We start from the raw sequence: 25,712 nt of genomic DNA, 5'->3' as shown, positions 1-25,712 counted from the left end.
TGATTTAGCAAAAAGATGAAAATAGTTTCAATCAGAAAGCTATTCATGAATTATTGAGTATTCTGTGCAAAATGAATATGGAATTATTTTATCTTTGTAAAGTGAGTATTGAGCCCTTATTCAGATCCCTGCTTAAAATGATCATAAACATTGGAGGGGCAAACAATAGATCTACCAAACTTAGCCTAATGAAGGCATCTTAAATTTCTGCTTAATATTTTAATTCTCCTAATGATAGTGCTCTGACAAAGTCAGCATGGTTAACATCAGGGTAATTTCTTGTATAGCTGCAGACTACACTATCATATGGCCTCATCAGATCTTTAAAAATCAGAAAAAAAAATGATAGTCCAAAATCTGGAGGATGATGGGTGGAAGTAGAAAGAAAAAAAAAGAAATTGAATTGTAGTGTTTTATTAGCATAAACATTGTAAGGAAAAAAATGAAATCAAGTGATCAATATTACTATAAATGAAGCCATGTTCTCTGGTTATAATTCTCTCAAGATTTAGCCATTAACCACAATAAATTCTGTATCTTACATAATTTTTAATAACCACAAAAATCTATGAAATTGATAGGATGCTTTATAAATGGATAATAGCTTACTGTCCAATAAACCTCACCTTAGGCTCTCTCAGAAAACTATTTTAATTATGAAGTTTGACTCTCTGTGGTTTATCATTTTGGTCAATGTAATGCATCTGATTTGGAGCTTGGATTTCTCTAAGATAAAATAGACTTTTACTCCACAGTGCATTTTGAGGTTAACTGAATATATGTATTTGGTCTTTCTTAAGAATTCACTACTGAGTTGGAATGCTCTGGGAAGCAGTATATCACATCAGGAAGGATAAGTCAGACCACCTGGGCTGAGAATCCCAGGTTCACATTTTATTTGTTGCTATAATCTTTGGATATTTCAACTGCAGCGTTGAGGTTAATAGGAATATCTACCTCAGGGAGGAGGGGCAAGACGGCAGAAGAGTAGGGTCCCCAAGTCACCTGTCCCCAACAAATTACCTAGATAACCTTCAAATCATCCTGAAAATCTACGAATTCGGCCTGAGATGTAAAGAGAGACCAGCTGGAATGCTACAGTGAGAAGAGTCCGCGCTTCTATCAAGGTAGGAAGACGGGGAAAAAGAAATAAAGGAGCAAAAGGCCTCCGAGGGGGAGGGGCCCCACGAAGAGCCGGGCTGAGGCCGGGGCGAGTGTCCCCAGGACAGGAGAGCCCCGTCCCGGAGGAGCAGGAGCTGCACCAACCTTCCCGGGCGGGCAGAAAGGGGCTCGCAGGGAGTTGGAGCAGGACCCAGGAGGGCGGGGATGCCCTCGGGCTCCCGGGGACACTAACAGACACCTGCGCCCCGGAGAGTGCTCCGAGCTCCCTAAGGGCTGCAGCGCGCACGGCGGGACCGACCGGAGCAGCTCGGAGGGGCTCGGGCGGCGGCTCCGCGGAGGGGGCTGCGGGGCGGGAGCGCGAATCCAACAGCGCAGGCCCCGGGCACAGGGCGCCGGGACACAGCCCAGGATCCGGCCTCCCCCGGGACTGGCAGAGGCCGGGAGGGCCCAGGACAGCGAGGACGCTCCTGCCCCGAGCTGAGCAGATCAGCGGCCTCGCCCCGGAGCCTCCAGGCCCTGCGGACGGAGAACCGAGAGCCCCGAGCCCCGTAGTTCCTGCGGAGGCTGAATCCAGGCTTCCAGAGTTGCCATAGCAACTGCGGCTGATCCTCCTGGGGCCTCACGGGGTAAACAACCCCCGCTGAGCCCTGCAGCAGGCAGGGGCAGAGCAGCTCCCCCAAGTGCTAACACCTGAGAATCAGCACAGCAGGCCCCTCCCCCAGAAGACCACCTGGACGGACCAGTGATACTCCCCCGTGTTCCAATACAACTTGTTTTTGGCCACTCTGCATTGAGCAAAATGACTAGAAGGAAAACCTCACCTCAAAAGAAAGAACCAGAAACAGCCCTTTCTCCCACAGAGTTACAAAATCTGGATTACACTTCAATGTCAGAAAGCCAATTCAGAAACACTATTATACAGCTACTGGTGGCTCTAGAAAAAAGCATTAAGGACTCATGAGACTTCATGACTGCAGAATTTAGATCCAATCAGGCAGAAATTAAAAATCAATTGAATGAGATGCAATCCAAACTAGAAGTCCTAACGACGAGGGTTAACGAGGTGGAAGAACGAGTGAGTGACATAGAAGACAAGTTGATGGCAAAGAGGGAAACTGAGGAAAAAAGAGACAAACAATTAAAGGACCATGAAGACAGATTAAGGGAATTAAATGACACCCTAAGGAAGAAAAACCTACGTTTAATTGGGGTTCCCGAGGGCGCCGAAAGGGCCAGAGGGCCAGCATATGTATTTGAACAAATCCTAGCTGAAAACTTTCCCAATCTGGGAAGGGAAACAGGCATTCAGATCCAGGAAATAGAGAGATCCCCCCCTAAAATCAATAAAAACCGTTCAACACCTCGACATCTAATAGTGAAGCTTGCAAATTCCAACGATAAAGAGAAGATCCTTAAAGCAACAAGAGACAAGAAGTCCCTGACTTTCATGGGGAGGAATATTAGGGTAACAGCAGACCTCTCCACAGAGACCTGGCAGGCCAGAAAGGGCTGGCAGGATATATTCAGGGTCCTAAATGAGAAGAACATGCAACCAAGAATACTTTATCCAGCAAGGCTCTCATTCAAAATGGAAGGAGAGATAAAGAGCTTCCGAGACAGGCAGGAACTGAAAGAATATGTGACCTCCAAACCAGCTCTGCAAGAAATTTTAAGGGGGACTCTTAAAACTCCCCTTTAAGAAGAAGTTCAGTGGAACAATCCACAAAAACAAGGACTAAATAGATATCATGATGACACTAAACTCATATCTGTCAATAGTAACTCTGAACGTGAATGGGCTTAATGACCCCATCAAAAGGCGCAGGGTTTCAGACTGGATAAAAAAGCAGGACCCATCTATTTGCTGTCTACAAGAGACTCATTTTAGACAAAAGCACACCTACAACCTGAAAATAAAAGGTTGGAGAACCATTTACCATTCAAATGGTTCTCAAAAGAAAGCAGGGGTAGCCATCCTTATATCAGATAAACTAAAATTTACTCTGAAGACTATAGTGAGAGACGAAGAGGGACACTATATCATACTTAAAGGATCTATCCAGCAAGAGGACTTAACAATCCTCAATATATATGCCCCGAATGTGGGAGCTGCCAAATACTTAAACGAATTATTAACCAAAGTGAAGAAATACTTAGATAATAATACACTTATACTTGGTGACTTCAATCTAGCTCTTTCTACCCTCGATAGGTCTTCTAAGCACAACATCTCCAAAGAAACGAGAGCTTTAAATGATACACTGGACCAGATAGATTTCACAGATATCTACAGAACTTTACATCCAAACTCAACTGAATACACATTCTTCTCAAGTGCACATGAAACTTTCTCCAGAATAGACCACATACTGGGTCACAAATCGGGTCTGAACCGATACCAAAAGATTGGGATCGTCCCCTGCATATTCTCAGACCATAACGCCTTGAAATTAGAACTCAATCACAAGAAGAAGTTTGGAAGGACCTCAAACACGTGGAGGTTAAGGACCATCCTGCTAAAAGATAAAAGGGTCAACCAGGAAATTAAGGAAGAATTAAAACGATTCATGGAAACTAATGAGAATGAAGATACAACCGTTCAAAATCTTTGGGATGCAGTAAAAGCAGTCCTGAGGGGGAAATACATCGCAATACAAGCATCCATTCAAAAACTGGAAAGAACTCAAATACAAAAGCTAACCTTACACATAAAGGAGCTAGAGAAAAAACAGGAAATGGACCCGACGCCCAGCAGAAGAAGAGAGTTAATTAAAATTCGAGCAGAACTCAACGAAATTGAGACCAGAAGAACTGTGGAACAGATCAATAGAACCAGGAGTTGGTTCTTTGAAAGAATTAATAAGATAGATAAACCATTAGCCAACCTTATTAAAAAGAAGAGAGAGAAGACTCAAATTAATAAAATCATGAATGAGAAAGGAGAGATCACTACCAACACCAAGGAAATACAAACGATTTTAAAAACATATTATGAGCAGCTCTACACCAATAAATTAGGCAATCTAGAAGAAATGGACGCATTCCTGGAAAGCCACAAACTACCAAAACTGGAACAGGAAGAAATAGAAAACCTGAACAGGCCAATAACCAGGGAGGAAATTGAAGAAGTCATCAAAAACCTCCCAAGACACAAGAGTCCAGGGCCAGATGGCTTCCCAGGGGAATTCTATCAAACGTTTAAAGAAGAAATCATACCTATTCTACTAAAGCTGTTTGGAAAGATAGAAAGAGATGGAGTACTTCCAAATTCATTCTATGAGGCCAGCATCACCTTAATTCCAAAACCAGACAAAGACCCCACCAAAAAGGAGAATTACAGACCAATATCCCTGATGAACATGGATGCAAAAATTCTCAACAAGATACTAGCCAATAGGATCCAACAACACATTAAGAAAATTATTCACCATGACCAAGTAGGATTTATCCCCGGGACAACACTCGTAAAACAATCAATGTGATTCATCATATCAGCAAGAGAAAAACCAAGAACCATATGATCCTCTCATTAGATACAGAGAAAGCATTTGACAAAATACAGCATCCATTCCTGATCAAAACTCTTCAGAGTGTAGGGATAGAGGGAACTTTCCTCGACATCTTAAAAGCCATCTACGAAAAGCCCACAGCAAATATCATTCTCAATGGGGAAGCACTGGGAGCCTTTCCCCTAAGATCAGGAACCAGACAGGGATGTCCACTCTCACCACTGCTATTCAACATAGTATTGGAAGTCGTAGCCTCAGCAATCAGACAACAAAAAGACATTAAAGGCATTCAAATTGGCAAAGAAGAAGTCAAACTCTCCCTCTTCGCCGATGACATGATACTCTACATAGAAAACCCAAAAGCCTCCACCCCAAGATTGCTAGAACTCATACAGCAATTTGGTAGCATGGCAGGATACAAAATCAATGCCCAGAAATCAGTGGCATTTCTATACACTAACAATGAGACTGAAGAAAGAGAAATTAAGGAGTCAATCCCATTTACAATTGCACCCAAAAGCATAAGATACCTAGGAATAAACCTAACCAAAGAGGTAAAGGATCTATACCCTAAAAACTATAGAACACTTCTGAAAGAAATTGAGGAAGACACAAAGATATGGGAAAAATATTCCATGCTCATGGATTGGCAGAATTAATATTGTGAAAATGTCAATGTTACCCAGGGCAATTTACACGTTCAATGCAATCCCTATCAAAATACCATGGACTTTCTTCAGAGACTTAGAACAAATTATTTTAAGATTTGTGTGGAATCAGAAAAGACCGCGAATAGCCAGGGGAATTTTAAAAAAGAAAACCATAGCTGGGGGCATCACAATGCCAGATTTCAGGTTGTACTACAAAGCTGTGGTCATCAAGACAGTGTGGTACTGGCACAAAAACAGACACATAGATCAGTGGAACAGAATAGAGAACCCAGAAGTGGACCCTGAACTTTATGGTCAACTAATATTCGATAAAGGAGGAAAGACTATCCACTGGAAGAAAGACAGTCTCTTCAATAGATGGTGCTGGGAAAATTGGACATCCACATGCAGAAGAATGAAACTAGACCACTCTCTTGCACCATACACAAAGATAAACTCAAAATAGATGAAAGATCTAAATGTGAGACAAGATTCCATCAAAATCCTAGAGGAGAACACAGGCAACACCCTTTTTGAACTTGGCCACAGTAACTTCTTGCAAGATACATCCACGAAAGCAAAAGAAACAAAAGCAAAAATGAACTATTGGGACTTCATCAAGATAAGAAGCTTTTGCACAGCAAAGGATACAGTCAACAAAACTCAAAGACAACCTACAGAATGGGAGAAGATATTTGCAAATAACATATCAGATAAAGGGCTAGTTTCCAAAATCTATAAAGAACTTCTTAAACTCAACAGCAAAGAAACAAACAATCCAATCATGAAATGGGCAAAAGACATGAAGAGAAATCTCACAGAGGAAGACATAGACATGGCCAACATGCACATGAGAAAATGCTCTGCATCACTTGCCATCAGGGAAATACAGATCAAAACCACAATGAGATACCACCTCACACCAGTGAGAATGGGGAAAATTAACAAGGCAGGAAACAACAAATGTTGGAGAGGATGCGGAGAAAAGGGAACACTCTTACTCTGTTGGTGGGAATGTGAACTGGTGCAGCCACTCTGGAAAACTGTGTGGAGGTTCCTCAAAGAGTTTAAAATAGACCTGCCCTACAACCCAGCAATTGCATGTTAGGGATTTACCCCAAAGATTCAGATGCAATGAAACGCCGGGACACCTGCACCCCGATGTTTCTAGCAGCCATGTCCACAATAGCCAAACTGTGGAAGGAGCCTCGGTGCCCATCAAAAGATGAATGGATAAAGAAGATGTGGTTTATGTATACAATGGAATATTACTCAGCCATTAGAAACGACAAATACCCACCATTTGCTTCAACGTGGATGGAACTGGAGGGTATTATGCTGAGTGAAGTAAGTCAATCGGAGAAGGACAAACAGTGTATGTTCTCATTCATTTGGGGAATATGAATAATAGTGAAAGGGAATATAAGGGAAGGGAGAAGAAATGTGTGGGAAATATCAGAAAGGGACACAGAACATAAAGACTCCTAACTCTGGGAAATGAACTAGGGGTGGTGGAAGGGGAGGAGGGCGGGGGGTGGGTGTGAATGGGTGACGGGCACTGAGGGGGACACTTGACGGGATGAGCACTGGGTGTTATTCTGTATGTTGGTAAATTGAACACCAATAAAACTTAATTTATTAAAAAAAAGAAATATCTATCTCAGATGGTTATTGCAAGATTATGTGAGACAACTCATGGCACGCCTGGCACATAGCAATGATAAACACAAATTATATTTATTATTATTGTTGTTGCTACTACATAGAACAATAGGGCATAGTGGTTAAGGGAAAAGTTATTGGAACCCAATAAAATTGGATTCAAATACCCAAATTGCCACTTATTACCAGTTTATTTAAAATCCCTGTCTTCATTTTTCTTAATATAAAGACTTTGGTCAGGGGAACACTCCATGCTCTCCAAATACAATCCAAAATTTCTACAGAGCTTCACTTCTTACTCATACCACAGTCAGAAACAGGTATTTCTGGTCAGTTTTCTGCTACATGGTCCTTCTCTCATCATTTGGTTCTGCAAACTCTTCCTAGTGGCAGGTGAGGGAAAGGTAGAGAGAACATTAGAAGGTCTGCAAGCTCTTTAAAGCCACAAGCCCAGAAGTCCTTGTGCTCACAGTCCACTGATGACAGTGGGTAATGCGGCCACATGTTGATACAATGGGTGGTGGGGAAAAAATGGAGTCTCTGGTTGGTGAGCTGCTTCCCTGTAACAACACACATTTGGAGTAGCACTATCCATCTAGGCCACAAGGATCAATGGTCTCAGCCCTGATTCTCCAGAGAGCAATGCCTGGATTAAGTGTCCATCCTTGTTTGGGAGGCATGAATCCAGGATGTAAAGAGTGGCAGGGAATGATAGGAAGGGGTGGGGGAGCGGTGCCATCAAGCAGGCTGCTACTCTCCAGTGAACCTCAAAGGGACACAGAGAATCACTGGGCAGCTGCATCTCTTGACTTAGAAAGAAGCTGCAGGTAGGCTGTTTGGAGAAAGGATGAGACAGTCTCTGGGAGGGACGGAGGGATGGAGGAGAAGGAATTTATCTGCCATGTTTCTTCCCATTTCCTGCTTCCTTTTGGCTAACATTCACCATCCAGAGTCTTCGCTGCCTGCATCATTATGAACCCTGGGCATACCCTTGGATGGCTACTCCAAGAAAGCCAGATCCCCTACCCAGTAAAGTGGCATTTTATACAAATCTGGAAGTGGATGAGGAGCCAAAGGCCTGTCTGCACTCCGGCAGCCAGGAGGAAGGGCCTCGCATTTCAGGAAGGTGACCAAATGGGTTCAAGCAGGCTGGTTATCTGCAGGGACAGCTGAGGTAGACTGATGGGATGAGGGTCTAGGCAAGGACTGTGAGGGAGCAGCATGTGCCCAAGATAGTCACCTTGCAAAATTAAATAGTTTTTTACATAATGCAAATGTAAGACACTACCAACATGCAACAAAAGTGGACTAAATAGAAACTATTGTGTTTATTCTGGCAAGACTTGGATTCAGAACTAAAGATATTGTGCATTTCTTGAAAAGGAGAGAATACTTATTCCTCAAAAAACAAACAAAACATAACATTCTAGTGCCCAAAGTCACCAACAGAGGTTTGCTTTTCTGAAAATCTGCTTTGATTTGGTCTTGTATATACTGAGAAATTTCACTGTAGAAACAATTTCAGTTATTATTAACATCATTTATATTCATATACATAAAACCCACATCTTACAATCCAAGTATCGTCTTCTATGTTGACAGCAGCCATACTTTAGACATTAATAAGATCAGGTATCTATTCAGCACTCTTTCCTAAATCATTTTGCCCAAATGAGAATTTATAAGTGAGTTTTATCCTCCTCCATGAATGATTTTCCAGAATCAAAACCAGTTATGTGATAAAACTTAATTCCTCTAAACAGATTTTGTGTTTCATGTTTCAAACTGATAAGGACAATCTGAGTTTATATTCTGGAATAGCAATTAATCCAAAGTAAAAAATGGAAGTTAATAACCTATTTCATAAAATCTGAGCCTTGCTTTGTTTTTGTTGTTTTTGTTTTTGTTTTTGGGTTTTTTTTGTAACCCCATCTAGTGATAAGGGTAGGATAATGAGCAGCCTGGTGATTTGTTGCCTACACAGATGCCCAATCTTCCTCATGGAAAATGCCATCAAGCAAAAGAGCATCTGGCCTTTGATATTTTCTTAATGTGCATTAAAGGGCCTCAAATTTCCCATAAAAAATGGAAAACTTAATCCCAAAGGTTTAATCTGAGTCAGAGAAAAATATAGAGAGGATACCCTGTCAGCTATTATTGGGGAATAGGAAAGACAGACTAAAAGAATAATAAAAATCAAAAGTGGACAAGACCCAGGATCAATTTTTAATGACTTCACATTGCCCTAACAAAGAGGCTTTTGTATTTTATTGTCCAGAAGCAGTAACTTTTAATTCTATTTAAATATTTTAAAATCAGTCATTTATATTTTAAGTTTACCCCAGAAGAGATACAAGTACACTCTTAGATTTAAATCCAAATTTAGTCAATTTTTAAAAAGTACATTTTTATAATGATGTACAATATGATCCATTGGCATCATGTAGTTCATTAGCAGACTTTTTCTTGTGTTTTATAGCTGTAGAATCAGAAATATGTTTTCTATTAAAGGATTCTTTAATTTCAGCCTTCTTGAATAAAATCTTGATTGTCTTCCAAATAAATTTGACAACTTTTCTGAAAAACTTGTTCCAATGTTTGACAATGTTTAAATACTGAAGAATTTTTCTCCTAATAAAGCTAAGTCCCTAGCATTATTCTTCAAGCCTAGGTCTTTTGGCTTTAGCTTTGTAACAATGAACTACTGAGCGAGGATCATTTTTATACTGTCCTCTATCAATATATCTTAGTTTTCTGTCCTTGAAGCTGATATATTTATTTACTTGAATTTTACTCAAATCACTTTAGCTTTTTCTGGCATACTTCTGAATTGACCCCAAACTCTATCAATTGCTTTGTTCCTGCCATAGGGTCATTTCCTATTAAAGATGAATATGAATGGGAATATTGTGTTTTAATTTTGTAAACTATTAATTTCTATTTTGTAAATTATCTCATTTTGTAGACTATTATCCTGAGATGTATTATTTATTTTGTAAGGAATCAGAAATTTTGTACTGTAATTCTCTATTGGATAACAAAAGGAATTGTAACAAAGTGTATTTTAGAATAGGGGGAAATGATGGGAAGGAGTGAAAATGTCTCCATAGCTGAGGAACAGAGAATTTTAAGGGAAAGGAACAGAAACTAACAGTCCAGAGTCCAACTGGAAGGGTGATGAGAAAGAAGGTGTCAAATTATTTTTGTTGACCTTCATGGTTAAAACATTTTAGATTAGTTAACAAAGAGAGTAAAAGCCTGCAGTGGGTTGAGAAGAGAATGAAACATGAGCAAGCAGAGAATGCAACTGCAGAAAACTCAAGAATCCTGGCAATCATGGAAGATAAATAGGTGAGAGCGAGAACAAACAAGGCTGTGGGTTTGATGTTTGCATGTATTTATATATTTTTTTTGAACAGGGGTGACTTGAGCATGGCTATGGGCTAAATAAAATATGTAATCTATTTGAGAGAGAGGTTGAAAATGTAGGAGAAAGGGGATGACTCAGAAAATGAGGAACAGGATTGGATAGAATTGTGAACCAGAGAGATAAAGCCTTGGGCTGAAGAAGGAGCATCTCTTCTTCTGAGGCAGAAAAAGATAAGCTTTGTGAGTGGATCATGCACTGTATGGCAACAACAGACCAGGAGATTTTGATGTTCATAGACATCACTGTCATGCCAGGCATGGCAGTTCATTAGACAGGTGGACCAGAATCACGACTCAGATCCAAACTTCCAGGAGCGAGAACAGAATATGGGAAATGATGACACTTACCAGAAAGAGATAGAAAATGTTAATTATTGTTTGGGGATCTAAAAAGAGCAGCATGTGACGTAGCAGGAGAAAACGCTATATATAAAGGGAAGGTCATATATTGCGTTGTGATCAAGAAGTTGGGATTTGGAATCAGACAATGAATTCCTATCTCAGGTCAGACACGTAGTAAGTGCGTGAGTTTACGTAAGGCACTTAACCACTCCCTGATTGAGGTTTTCCACATTGTTAGTTGAAGGCAGTGGTGACAACTGCACAAGACTGTTGTAAGGAATAAATGAAATATTGATATAAAGCTTTCAGAGGGTCTGACATGTAGGGATTTATTAAAATTTATATTTGTGTGTTTGTTCATTTTGATTACATGGACTATGAAAGTGGGAAGAATGACGAATGTTCTAGCTCAAGACCTGTGATCTCTGCAAATTAGGAGAATGCCATTTGGTGGACCACTAGAAATGGGTGAAGCTTTGGGAGACAAGTGTTATGAGGAAGAATAGAAAATGAGTAGGAATACATAAAACAGTTTGCTAAGTAATGATAACGTTGGTCTTGGCAGTGATTTCATGGATATGTTAGGTGTCCTTATCTTAATTTTTTTTTTCTAAGTAGAGTTGAAAACCCAGCTGAAGAAGGTTGCCATTATTTGTAATGTTATTGCTCTGGGTAGCCAAAAGTTATTTATACAGTATTAGGGGATTTGAGGAAAATGGTACAAGAAGGAAAAGTGGATGGAAGAGGAGTGAATCATCACATGGGGGAGAGCAAGAGAGCGAGAGAGGAACATTGAAGTGGCTACCAAGATAGGGACATGGGCCTGTTCATGGAAGGAAGTGAAACCAGGAAGGGCCCAGAGGGGTGCACAAAAGGTCTGGTGATTCCAGTCACATCCAAAGCAAACATAACAGGGTGGAAGTAATGACAACTCAGAACATGGGAGTTCTTAGATGAAAAGCAGAATGAAGATTGCTGAAAGGAAGAGGAGGTGAAACAGTGGGTTCATGAGGAATGCATGAGGTGGGTCTAGGTCAGAGTCAAGGTCAGGGTCATGAGAGGTGACTGAATCATGATGGGCAGAGTTCAGATTGAAATAAGTCCAAGCCAGTGCCAAAGCCATGGGATTTAGTGTTTGATGCTGATGAGAAGAGTGTGGCAGAGCTGGATGGTGAGAACTCTGGAAAAGCTTAGATTGTTTTTTTCTCCAGAGAGAGACTGTCTACTGAACACTCGATAGTCTGAGGCTGGTATGGTATTCTTAAAGGAAGATAATAAGTGTGCAGTTAATGACTATTGAATGATTCTGTGAAATACTGGGTTCAATCCACATGAGTCCATTAAACTGTTTTTTCACTCTTCCATATCAAAGCAAAGACTGCTTAAGAATTAAACCAAATATAAATCTTAATTGTTATAACACGGGGAATTTTTAGATGTCCAAACCTTCCTTCCAAAGCACAAAAGCTACTTGCATTTTGGTATTTTTCCTTCATTTATGAATTCAGCAAATATTCATTGAACAACAAGTCTTGCCAGGCACTGTTCCATACATTGGGAAAAATAGTCGAGGAAAAGGCAAACCAGGCCCCAGCTCAGGGAGCTTAATTTTAGAGGGAGAAAAACAGACAGTATATAAAAATATAAATGTTAATTTCAGTTAGGAAGAAGGCTGTGTTGAAATTAAAACAAGTAGTGAAATAGAGAGTAAGCTGGAAGACAGCTCTCTTTTATATAAGATAGAGGAGACCTCTGACAAGGTGACATTTGTCTGGGACCTGATGGATACGGAGTCAGCCATGTGAAGATTGGGAAGTATTCCAGGTAAACAGGTGGTGTAAAGGCCCAATGGAAAGATCGAGTTTAAAAGAGAAGGACAGAAGCAAGATTAATATGTCTGCACTAGGGTCTAATAAGAAAGTCATATCTTTTCCCACATGTTAATATTTTAACATGAATGTGATCACAGTGTTTATTCAATTTTCAAGGACTGTGTGGTGGTTAGGAGCAGACTCTGGAGTGACACTGCTCTCATTTAACCTGAGCTCCTCCTTTTTTACCTGTGTTCCCTTGAGAAAGTCTATCTAAATATTCCAGCATATGATTACCTGTAACATGGTGTTAATAATGGTACCTACCTCATACAGTTGTTGTAAGAATTAAGTGGATTGATAGTTGTAAAACAGAAAAGTGCCCGCCACGTTAAAAGCGCTTCTTCTATAAAATAATTCCATCTTTTTTCCCCTGACTGCATGATATGGAAAGATATACTCTTTTGTTACATATTCTTAATGATTATTTCTGTGGATTCTGAGAAACCCATAATCAGTTTAACTATAGAAGAAGCAGATTGGTTTAATTTTCTACATCATAAATCATTCTCGACAATGAATATTGTTATCATGCTTTGAGATTTTTCACAATAGTGATCACCTGGGTGGCCGAGTATGGGTGAACCCATAAAAATATTTCACTGACTGAAGCATCTGTAAGAGGCATCCTCATCTTGATTGGCTTTTCATGAGATTATTACCAGATAACTGAGAAAAGATATGCTATTAATGGCTGTCCTGCCAAATGAATTTATCCTGAAGGGAAGTTATGCTCGCCTTGTACAATTTTCTCCTCCCAAGAAAATTTTATTGAGTTGCCAAAAACAAACAAACAAAAAACAACTCACAATTTACTGTAAAGCCCCCATATTTCTGGCTTTTCTGAAAAAAAAAATAGCTATTTCTATTAAACTGATAGAATTAGACATACTGGCTATGAGGCAACAATTGTGAACAGATTTCTTTTTTTTTTAAGATTTTATTTATTTTATGCATGAAAGACACAGAGAGCCAGGCAGAGACATAGGCAGAGGGAGAAGCAGACTCCCTTTAGGGAGCTCGATGTGAGACTCAATCCCAGGACCCTGGGGATCACGACTTGAGCTGAAGGCAGACACTCAACCACTGAGCCATCCAGACATCCTGTGAACAGATTTCTTATAGTATTTTTGCCATCCTTCCATAATTCCATGGTTTATTTGTTTTTTAAAGATTTATTTATTTATTTATTTGAGGGAGGGAGTAGCAGAGGGAGAGACAATTCCCAATACACTCCCCACTGAGTGGAGAGCACAATGTGGGGCTTGATCCCATGACCCTGAGATCATGACCTGAGCTGAAATCAAGAGGCAGTTGCCTAACCGACTGAGCCACCCAGATGCCCCCAAAATTTCATATTTTATTTTTGTAAATTTATTTTAAAAGATTTTATTTATTTATTCATGAAAGACACACAGAGAGAGGCAGAGACATAGGCAGAGAGAGAAGCAAGCTCCATACAGGGAGCCTGATGTGGGACTCGATCCCGAGACTCCAGGATCACACCCTGAGCCAAAGGCAGATGCTCAACCACTGAGCCACGCAGGCATCCCTTTAATTTCATATTTTAAAGTAAGGTTCATACTCTTAATTAAAATATTGTCTAAAAAATTATAAGCCTCCTCTACTAAAATTTTAAACTATTCAATGGAAAATTATTTGAGAAAAATACTGAATTTATAGAGAAAACTAGAGTAGTTCAGAACATCTGAAAATAGTTGGAGTCTTTGAAATATGGCATTCCTTTCTTTGAAAATAATAAATTGCCCAAACAAGTAAGCTTTTATTTAATATATTGAGTTCTGAAAATTTAAAGTTATATAAATATGATACACTTGAATCAAATTAAATATGAAAAAGCTCAGTTGGTTAAGCATCTGCCTTTGGCTCAAGTCATGATCCCAGGGTCCTGAGATTGGGCCCCACATTGGGCTCTCTGCTCAGCAGGTGGCCTGCTTCTCCCTCTCCTTCTGCAGCTCCCCCTGCTTGTGTTCTCTCTCTCTCAAACAAAGAAAATTCTTTAAGAAAATTAAAATAAAATATGGAGAAGCAAATATAGCTGATATCCCTGTTAAAATTGATTATTATGAATTACTGAAGCTTTTAGGTAACATCCACATTGTATCATGCAAAAGGAAGCACATGCCATAATCCATTTGTTTTAAATTAAATTTAGTAAATAAAAATGTACGTATACTCACATGTATAATCTTAAAAGTCTGATGAACTTCTAAAAGGCACACAGTTGGCACCTAATAAATATTTATTTATTTTTTTTTCTAATAAATATTTATTAAATTTGGGTGTTTATGAAGATATAAATGACAATATTATGTAAGTTTAAGGTGTAATGAGTGATGACTTGATATATGTATATATTGTAAAATGATTACCATGGTAAAACTAGTTTATACAGGCAGCCTAGGTGGCTAAGGGGTTTAGTGCTGCCTTCAACCTAGGGCGTGATCCTGGAGACCCGGGATTGAGTCCCACATCAGGCTCCAGTCCCACATCGGGCTTCCTGCATGGAGCCTGCTTCTCCCTCTGCCTGTGTCTCTGCCTCTCTCTCTCTCTCTCTCTCTCTCTGTGTATGTGTGTGTGTCTCTCACGAATAAATAAATAAAATCTTTAAAAAATAGTTTATACATCTACTATTTCACAGTTAGCTCCTGTGTGTGTGTGTGTGCATGTGTGCGAATGTTTAAAATCTATTCTCCTAGCAACTTTCGGTTATACAGTACAGTGTTAACTATGGTTACCATACTATGCAATTGGTCCTGAGAACATACTCATAACTAAAAGTTTGTACTTAAAAAAAAAAGATTTTATTTATTTATTTTGAGAGAAAGAGGCAGCATGAGTAGAGGGAGGGGCAGAGGCAGATGGGTAAAAAGAATCTCCAGCAGACTCCACACCGAGTGCAGAGTCTGACGTGGGGCTTGATCCTACAGCGATGTGATCACAACCTGAGCTGAACACAAAAATCAGACACTTAACCGGCTGAGCCACCCAGGCGCCCCCTGAAAGTTTATACCTCTATCCAGCACCTTCCCATTTCCCTAGCCCCAGGTGTCTACTCTCTGTTTCTAGGAGTTTGGCTTTTTTAGATTCTACATGTAGGTGAGATGGTGCAATGTTTGTGTTCTTCCGTCTAACTTACTTCACTTAGTCTGACATCCTTAAGGTTCATCCATATTGTCACATATAGCAGGATTTCCTTCTTTTTTATGGCTGAATAATTTTTTTCCATGTGGATCGATATTTCTGTTATCTATATTTGTATCTACATATCATTTTCTTTACCCATTTTTCTGTCAACAGGCAGTTAGGTTGTTGCCATGTCTTGGCTATTGTAAATAATGACACAATGATCATGAGGGTGCAGATGTATCTTTGAAATGGAAAAGAAAACAAAGAAAAAGAAAGGCTTTATACTATAAATATGTATAGCTGCTAACTCAATAAACTTTTATTTTTCCTGACATGCATCACCAATGATATATGCTTCTTACACTTATTTCAATTGTTTACAGAAAACTGGGCATAAACCAGAGAGTGTGGATTTGTGTGGGGCACATATTGAATGGGCCAAGGAAAAATCAAGCAGAAAGAATGTCTTTCAGGTAAGAATGTTATATATATTAAATTTATTCCTATTCTAAATCTGAGCTCTTAACATATACTTCCTTGTCATGATCTTTTCATGTGCATGAACTGGTTGTTCGAAGGTCACTCTGAAAAACTGATTCACCTCCTTCTTGAATTTTAGTTTGTTTTGTGGCTTTTCCCTGGTTACTGGTTGCTATCTAAATAGAAAATATATGTTGTGTGTTGATTGATTCTACACTGAAAGTTATTGAATATTGCCTTGTATTTGATAACTGTTTGGGGTTCAAACCTAGAGCATTTAGCTTAAATAGATTTATTGTAGAACTTTCAGACATACACAAAATAACGTTCGCTAATTATGATAAACTTTTTGCATTCATTTCCATTCCTGCGCCTAGTCATAAATTACATTTACCAGTGTAACTTAGGGGAATGGAAAGAACTGAACAGCTATAGAAATTGGATATTTTTGTATTGCATAATTTAATTTTTGGGAAAAAATAACTATGATTAATAATTTCAATCATATTCCATTGAATGAAAAGAACCAGATGAGATACTTGAAAGAAAGGAAATGAGAAAACTTAATATTTCATATATGATGTTACTAAAATCTCTTTGGAAATTAATAACTTTAAATTATGAGATTTATCTTTTTCTATACTTATCTGAGATTTAACTTACTTTTATATTTCCAAAGTAACCAATAACTTTCTGGGTATATTTTAGGATTTATATCATTTAGTAACCAAGGATCTAGATTATTGTAACTACTGTATTAAATGCCTTCTAAGACCATTTTGGCTCAACTGACTTTAGAAAGGTCAATTACATAAATGTACCAGTGAAAGTAATATATTGGATCTTACAGAAGTGTAGATAGGTGGCATTTCCTATCTGAACTCACACTGGGGAGAAAAAAAAACTGGTTTCCAGTTCTGCATTTCCCAGATGGTAATCCAGATCTACCATGTAAACTGGACCCACGTTAATGTCTCTAGAATAAGTTATTTTTCTGGTTCTACTTTTATTCTATTCAGACATTCATTTTTTATATGCTAGAGATTTATTTCTTTTTGTCATAAGAGATTAAGAAAGAAGAAAAAAAAAACTAAATACACTTGCCTAGAAATCAAAGGACTAAATTTAACCAAAAGTGATTAGAATCTGAATCTACAGAGTCAAGAAAAGAAAAATAAATTTTGTTTTGAAGTGAGGAATTGTAAATCAGTGATATAGCCCATCCTAGTTTCTTACTCTTTTTGCTATTCTGCGAGAAATAAAAAAAAAATAGAGGTTATATTCCTAGTTTTAGGATAACCTAGATGATTGTTATGACTAGGTCTGAACTAGGTCGGGTGAGGTAAGTGGTGTAGTTTTATCATGTATTATGAGTTTGGCATCCTTGTCCCCATGTCATAAAATAAAGACCTTACTATTTGAAATGGACATAATTCTTGGACAACAGAAACTCTGGGAAATGGTCTAATGTAGCATTTTTGAGTTCCTTCTGTTGGTCTTTTGGAAAGCTCAGATAGATCAAAAATGAGAAGGATCGCCAAATATGTACAATGTATACAGGACCACGGATATAGGAGAAGAATATTTATGCATAATTTTACCTTGCTTTGAACATTATATACATGGATGTATATTTAAGCCACCTGTATTGATGAAATGTAGGATAACATATAGTAATGATATGAGGTCGCTCTTTCCTGAGTATGACTGATTGCTTCTTGCTATAATTTTTTCCTTGTTTTTCATATTTCTGAATGTAGGTACTTCCAAAAATAGTAAAAAAAAAAAAAAAAAAAAAAAAAAACCAAAAAAAACCCTCACACAACTATTCTCACTTTTGATAGCTTTTTGGAGTAGCTTTGTCAGCTACTTTTGTTTGTAAGGTCCCTGAGTAGTTTGTAGGACCTCAGTGTTCTTACATCCAGCTTCACTCTTTTGGACTTGTACCCTTGTAGTTTAGAGAAACAGGAAGGAAGTGATTACAAGGATGGTGTGAATAACAAAGCTAAAAAGGATTCCAATTTCGTTTCCTGCTTCATTCTTTTTGAGGTGAATCATGTGGGTCTTTTTTTTTTTTTTTGTCATGCCGACATCTTTTCATTATTGAAACACGTGAGCTTAGGTAAAATTTACTAATATGTATCCATAGATACAGACTATGAGGGTAAACCCTTTGAGAGGAATAATATAAATAGCTTTTATAGTTCTGTTAACGAAAAAGCATAGGGAAGGATTTGCCAGAGAGCTAAATCTAGATGACTTGCATCAATATTTGATTAGATACATTAGCTGGTCTAACTCTCAAATGATCAGAATAAACATGATTATATCTCAAAAACATGGTATTAAGGCATTGTTGGGTGTTTGACTGTGTGTGTACAAGAGTTTCATTACCTAAAGAATAATGAAGTGTTTCTTCCTGACTGAAAAAGACCATCATAGCTTCAGCTGATTTGCTACATCAGAAATAGCTTTAAAATTCCAAGTTTGAATTAGGCTTGGTGTTCAATCTCAGTCTATGAATTATAGATTACAGATAGCAAATGACTATTGAGATTTTTGGTTCAAGAAAAATCAAAGAAGAGCAAAATTAGAAATAATTTAAAATTTGAAATCTGTCTTTAAAAAGTTGATGGATTGGCAATTATATGCCACATAATTATAACGTCTGTAGAGAAGTCGAATTTAACATGAAGAAGAAAACAAATAAAAAATTATGTGCCTGAAAGACTCAGAAGCACAAATCTGTGACACACAAAAGAATGGAAGGATTTCATTTGTCTGGTACATTTGTGTATGCCATTTGGACATTTAAGTTGTTAATTTTCTTTTTGTATTAAAAGCCAAATTTCCTTCATAGTCAAAGTCTTACTAAACTCTTGATGTAGATTCAATCTTATTTGATGGGTACATGGTAACATAACAGTGTTATGCTACACATGATCAAGTGTTAGGTTTGGTATTCAACAACTCTCAGTAGATCAGAATGATGCTCACCGACGGAGTTCAGGAACACCTGCCTCACCTGGGTGGCTCGGTGGTTGAGCATCTGTCTTTGGCTTAGGTCGTGATCCCAGGACCCTGGGATCGAGTCCTACATCGGGCCCCCTGCATGGAGCCTGCTTCTCCCTCTGCCTGTGTCTCTGCCTCTCTCTCTCTCTGTCTCTCATGTATAAAGAAATAAATAAAATCTATGAAAACCAAAAAAATGAAACAAAAACAACACCTGCCTATTTTATAAAAGAATACTCTTTGGCCTAATTGGTATTTCTTAATAATATATGATACATTTAAAGAAATCGTTAGCAGCTTCTATAATAAAGTACATACAGACAAGTCATAATATGTGTTCCCGACGCATAAATGCGAAGTAATGTGTGGATGTCCACGTACATACCTACTTCTGATAGCTCGCCTTAGGAAATCGAATGACCATTTCCACACACGTACACACTGACACGGAAAGACGTTTTGTACTTATAAAAGGTCCTACAAATTCTAAGTTATATCAGTAAATGTTCATTGCTGCTAACTTTCGTTTAATTCTGCATTTAGCAGAATTGTCAAGGCCCATCACGAGTTTGATGTAGCTTGAGAAAGCATTTAGCAACCGAGTGATTTGTAATGAACTGTGGTACAAGTTTTCTTAGTTAACTTAAGAGCAGCTCTAGGTCTTCATCAGGGAAAGAGTGAATAAAAAGATTTATGTTCAAATCACATGTTTTAAACATTCCTGCTAAGTGCTAGTTTGCTCTTTGGTGTTACGCCTGAAATTTAAAGCACCGAGGATTAAAAGGATTACAACATAATCTTAAATAATCCTAAATGTCATTTACAGAGAGATAGTTGTAATAACTAAATAAAACCGTGTTAAAGGGTGGCAGTATTGTCAGGCGGCATCTGTGACATGTGCGATGCTCGGTCACCTTCTTCTCTTTCCTCTCCGATCCAGCATCACATTTACAAAGCGTTTCAGTCGCAAGTTCAACTGAGAGAATGGCTGCAAGGGAGTTTAAAACAATAAGTAATTTTTTAAACCACGAATATCTTCCTGTTCCAAAGTTGAAGGAAAATTTTCACTCGTGGATCCTTCCCTCCTTTGAACATAAGGCTCTCCTGGAGTTAAACATTTTTGAAAATCAGGAGAAGGAGGTTCATGGCACAGCTGTCACATCCGTAGATGCTACATCTCTAAAACATTGACCTCTTCCAAGGAGTTCCCCCTATTTATTTATTTATTTATTTATTTACTTACTTACTTACTTACTTACTTATTTTAGTTCTCCCTTTTTAAATAGAGGATGGTCCCAAGCCCTGTAACTTATTCCAGGCCCTTTAGTTTAGCACATACATATTTTTTTTTTACTCTTGTCGTGTAAATTAGTTTTGTCTTCTCACAGAGAACACAAAGAAAGAGGCTCTATGGCATACTGCTTTATATTTATTAAACCAGAGGATTGGACTCCTTTCAACTCATTTCAATGGCTATTGGTAAGGCTAGATTGGGATTTGTTTAGCTAAAATAAAAGAATTCACTATCAAAAAAGCTCAGGAGATTGTGTCCACGATACAGTCTCTATACTCCAAAGATGATTTCTAGAGTGTCTACTCTATTCCCTTCTGTAAATAGGGGTAAGAAACATGCTATCTGTTTCCTTGATCCTTTTCATTACAACCTATATGACAATAGATGATTATTTATTTAAGATAATGAAATCATTTATACCCTAACGGTTTACTGTTTCTCACAGCCGGAGAGTGACTGGCCTCATTTTTCCTGGGTTTCCTTTAAAAGAAAACAAAATTTTACCCATGAACATGCAGCAGAATCATTTATAGGTTATGTGCCTCAAATAAGATAATTCTGCTATTAATGAATTATGGCTGATTAGAACTACATCCATTGTCTGCTTGAAAGGCAGGAAAAAAAATGAATGACTTAACAAGATGAAAGTCTGTTTTCTTTCCCTGGTACCAGTTTACAACCTCAACAAAAATCATGGCTGAATTTCCTGGATTTGAGATTCCTTTTTTAGTATGTAAATATGTCTCAGGGAAACAGGTTCTGACCCTAAAAGTAAAGTACATCTCAGAATAGATTTATCATTACTTGTATTACTTCTCTGACTTCGGTTGGGGTCTTCTGGCTATAATGTCTATTAAACATATTCATGTGATATTTTCCATGGATATGCTCTACATTTAAACATAATTTGATTGCTCATCCTGATCTGAATATGTCTTAGCTTAAAATGTTTAAGTACTTCTTAAGTTTATTAATGCGAAGATAATTTAATAACATCTTGGAGAATGTCCTTTTAAGCCAAAAGGGAAACTACTGGTATTTTGCTTTTATCCATTTCCTTCTGTTAAAAGTGGTGGGTTTAAAATAAATCTGAGCTTTTACCAATTTTCTCTTTCATTCTTCAATGCTTGTAGTTAGACTAAATGCAAAAGGATGATTTTTCCACATTCATATATGCATTAGATTTCGAGTAAAGCTGGTTTCACTTTAGAGAATTACTCACAGTATCTTAAAAGGCATGGCATTAAAAATAAACCAGAGTAAGAGCAGCATTAATGTCTAATACAGCTGGTTTTTGCTTTCTAGCTTGTCCCTAATCATTTTATCTACCTATTAGATATTCATCTATCATTCAAAAGGTGCAGTGGAGAGAGCACAAGAGTCTGGGGACGGGTGTTCCAGTTTTGGCTATATCAGTTGTAACTAGACGTAAAACCCAAGGCAGGACCCCTCCTCTGACTTAGAATTTTTCACACCAAGGAAATGAGAGGTAATAGTCCTTCAGTCACCTGTCTCCCATCTGTGTTGATGTTGAAATGAGGCAATTTGTATTTGAAGGCAACTCCAAGAGGCCTATTTTAATATAAATGCAACCAAGTATTATTATTCACCCATTAACCCTATCATCTCACAAAGTTTTGAGGAACATTCCAGATGTGGACTTTGGAAAGATCTGGAGAGGAGAGATCCACAATTCAGGGTTTCTGTTCCTCTCCTATTCTCCTAATACCGCCTTGTGAACTTAACCAACAGGCGAAGAGTTAATACCCTGAGTGAAAATCATTTTATTTATTTTGAAACTAAGAATATGTGTCCTCAAACCGTACTGAAATAATTTTGAATATTCCATTTTTATAAATAAATAGTGTAATTAATGTAATATCTAAGCAATATACATTAATTAATTCATGTCTTATCCCAGCAAATATTTTAAGACAAGCATTGTGCCCCCAACGGCTCTACTGAGCTATTGATAGCAACTTGCAAAAGAAGACCTAGAGACAAGGGCAGCAACCCTGCTCAAAAAATGAAAGAGAGACTATGGTAACTCTGAGATAGTGGGACAATACTGATTTTCTTATTGAAGGGAAAGAGATATGATTATTTTTATGATTTTGCCTTCAATTTTGCCAGTGGGATTGCACAGAAGGCTTTTGATGAATGGAGTGATATAATTTTATAACTGAGGCTTTGATTTAGGAATATTAATGTCAGGGGTGTCTAAGATTTACAGCAAAGGAAAGAGCCTGGGGGCAGGAAATAAAGTTGACTGTAAGAATCTAAGGTGAGACTTAAGGAACATGTGAGCTTGACTGATGAAAGGAAAAGCAGAAACAGGTTGATAGGTGGAGAGTACACCCTTCAAGGGAAGAACATGGCTGTTCAGACCACGTGACTTGGGGACTACTGGCCTTTTGAAGGTTCCAATTTTGAGGAATAAAGCTCTCTTAAAAAAAGATAGTCTCAAGTATAGAATTAAGATATTGAGAAATCAAGTATATTATTAGAGAAAACAATAACAAGGGTATGATGATCCCATGAAGCTTTGTAGTCTATGAGGACATTTACTGATTTGTACAGCTACTTTATCCCACTTGCTACCGAAGGGCATAATGCGATCCTGTTGTATTCATTTCCTTTTTAACTCTTATCACAGCAGAATGCAACAGGATGACAGTAAAGATTGACAGTAGCCGCATTAGTAAATTTTAGTACCAAATTAGCCAAAGGAACCAAGATTTTAAGATTCCAAAATAAAATGAATCAAAATTCATAGAAAAGAAAGCAAGAAAATGTCAACTTGGTTTCTTACACTTCTAACATTTTAGTGGAAGAATGGAGGCATGTGACCTAATGAGCTGAGATCAGTGATGAGCTCACTTCCCATTGTCCCCTAGAGCTGCTGACTCTATCTGCTCAAAGATAAGAGCTGTGCATTTGGAATACATTTTGGATTTTGATCTGACACAGGCTAAATTCATCATGCTGTTCTTCCTTTGTTGACATGATGTAAACCCCTCCTTTCACGGAACATACGCTGTTCCTTGAAGCGTCGGTGGGACTGGTGTGATGGTCGCTGTACCACACGTGGGCTGACAGCGCAGTTCTTTGCATCCATGGAAGCAGAGTGAGGTTAAATGAGCTACATAGGCTCCAACTTGGGACTTCAGGTCATGCATACCCACCTGAGCAAAAGCAACCACAGCCAGCTGGGGATTTCATGAGCTCCAAGTAGAATCACCAAGTGTAATGGTTTTTCCACTTATGACTTTCATCTTGCAAAATCCAGAAGATATTACACGGACACTGGCAAGAGAACATTCAGGCCACTGGATCCCTTTTTCATGTAGGTTTCAAAACTCTTATTTTGTATTTTTAAAAGGAAGCAGCCACATTTATTTCATGCTGAGTATCATTTTTTTTTAAATAGCAAACAAGCTTCTTCCTGAAAAAGGAATGATTTAATCCCTAAAGCTGGTACATAATAGATGGGGCCAGTAAATGGTATCGCATTTTACAGCTTGTCCATAAGGATGACATAGGGTAAAATAAAACTGAGTACTTTTGGATAGCATAGGATCACTGACAGATAAATAGCCAATGCCATTCAGTTTTTAGAAACATAAGGTAATGAGGCTAGATCTGAAGGCAAGAGAAGAAATATATATATTCACAGTGTTTATATGTCACAAGCCACTGAGCTGGAGAAAAATCTGGGCAGTGGTGAGCAAAACTCTCAAACCTCAGAGCAGTGTTTAAAGGAGGAGAAGAAAATAACAAAGCAAGCATCCATAAACAAAGGTTTGAAATGAACACAAGGGCGGGGGCGGGGGTAGGGGGACAACTAAGATGAAGATGAAAGGGAAATGCCAGCGCTCCTACAGAATTGGAGATGCCACTTGTGGAATCTATGCATAGACTCTCTCAATATATGAGTGAAATATGTTACTAAAAATTTGGTGGAAAATAAATATTCAAGAGCAAAAATATAAAACAGTGCAGAAGAGTGAAAGATTCTTGGTATTTGAAGGAGAGAGGAGGCTGCTCTAAATTTTATCTCAACAAAACAGGATGTTGAGAGATGACCTAAGTGAAACAATGAAATAAAATGCCTGATGTTGGGGAGAAGTCAGGAGGGGGGAGCTGTTTGAACTGTTTTCAGAGAGCAGATCAGATAATGACCAAGAAAGGAACATTCACATCGAGGGTTTAGATGGATTTCTGTTTTAGAAGAGCGCTATTACGTTCTTGGCTTTAGTCCCACCAATTTGCCTGGCATTTTATTTCCAGCACTGGGGAAAATTCTACCAATCTGACTTCCTTGGTGAACGTGTGCAAACCAAAAACTTTAGCGGCAAAAATTAACAAATTGCTGCAAACTGCTCCAAAAGGGAAAGGAACAAGGATAGGGGAGGTGGCCTTAGACTCGATAGTTTTTGAGTTTCTTCTTTTAACTCAAATTTAAGCAATGCTTCATTTTTCAACGTTCAAACACCCATCATCGAGTAGAAGACAAACTTCTGATATTCGAGATCTGTGGTAGATCTGAAATCAATTCGTAGAAAAGGAGGTTATGAACACACTCTTTTGATCTGTAGGATGTACCAATGAGGGCGGCAGGAAATTATGTGAAACCCTTCTCTTTTGACAGCTACACTGGAACATTTACAACCACAGATGTTATTTGTCCATCAGAAAGGAAAATATTTGTTTCAAGCCACAGGCATTTTCTACCACAATATCAAAATGAAATTCAACAGCACTTTGATGTTTGATGTGTAAGAAAATAAATATTTGGGGGGACCCAAATACTAGGAAGCAATAGACCCCACAAAATATAACCAGTGACATGAAAAAAATGGCTGGCTTCGTTATGAACAAATCTGTCCTTTTCCTAAAGTAAGGATTGTTCTATTATTAACATAGGGAATCTTAGATGGACTGCGCAGGATGCTGCATTATTCATAAAAGCATTGCTGCCATCTGGTGGCTAGTGGGTGCTTCAGCACTGACTTCCCTGGTTTGATTTTTGGCTCCGTGCTCTGGCGAGGTATTCAAAGGAGGGCTTTCTTTATGTGGCAAAACATAAACGTGAAATCCCCTGTCCCTAAATGTCACTCATCTGATGGCAGTCCTTTCTCTCTGTCATAGAATGAGGGATTCAAGGGAGGCAATGACACACTTGTGTATC

The 25,712-nt window shown here is 38.3% G+C and overlaps 1 protein-coding gene across 1 annotated transcript in view; it reads left to right on the top strand.

Moving 5' to 3' along the window:
• LOC129514562 (rho GTPase-activating protein 15) overlaps window positions 1–25,712 on the top strand; it is a 617,088-nt gene that overhangs the window by 115,321 nt on the left and 476,055 nt on the right. The window contains exon 6 of the mRNA XM_055333243.1: window positions 16,119–16,208. Coding sequence (XP_055189218.1) covers window positions 16,119–16,208 — 90 coding nt within the window. The remainder of the gene's footprint in view (window positions 1–16,118; window positions 16,209–25,712) is intronic.

Source organism: Nyctereutes procyonoides, unplaced genomic scaffold (assembly GCF_905146905.1).
Source record: "Nyctereutes procyonoides isolate TBG_1078 unplaced genomic scaffold, NYPRO_anot_genome, whole genome shotgun sequence".
NCBI classification, from domain to species: Eukaryota; Metazoa; Chordata; class Mammalia; order Carnivora; family Canidae; genus Nyctereutes; species Nyctereutes procyonoides.
Note: the sequence above shows the minus strand (reverse complement) of the source record. Positions and strands in the feature narration are given on the sequence as shown.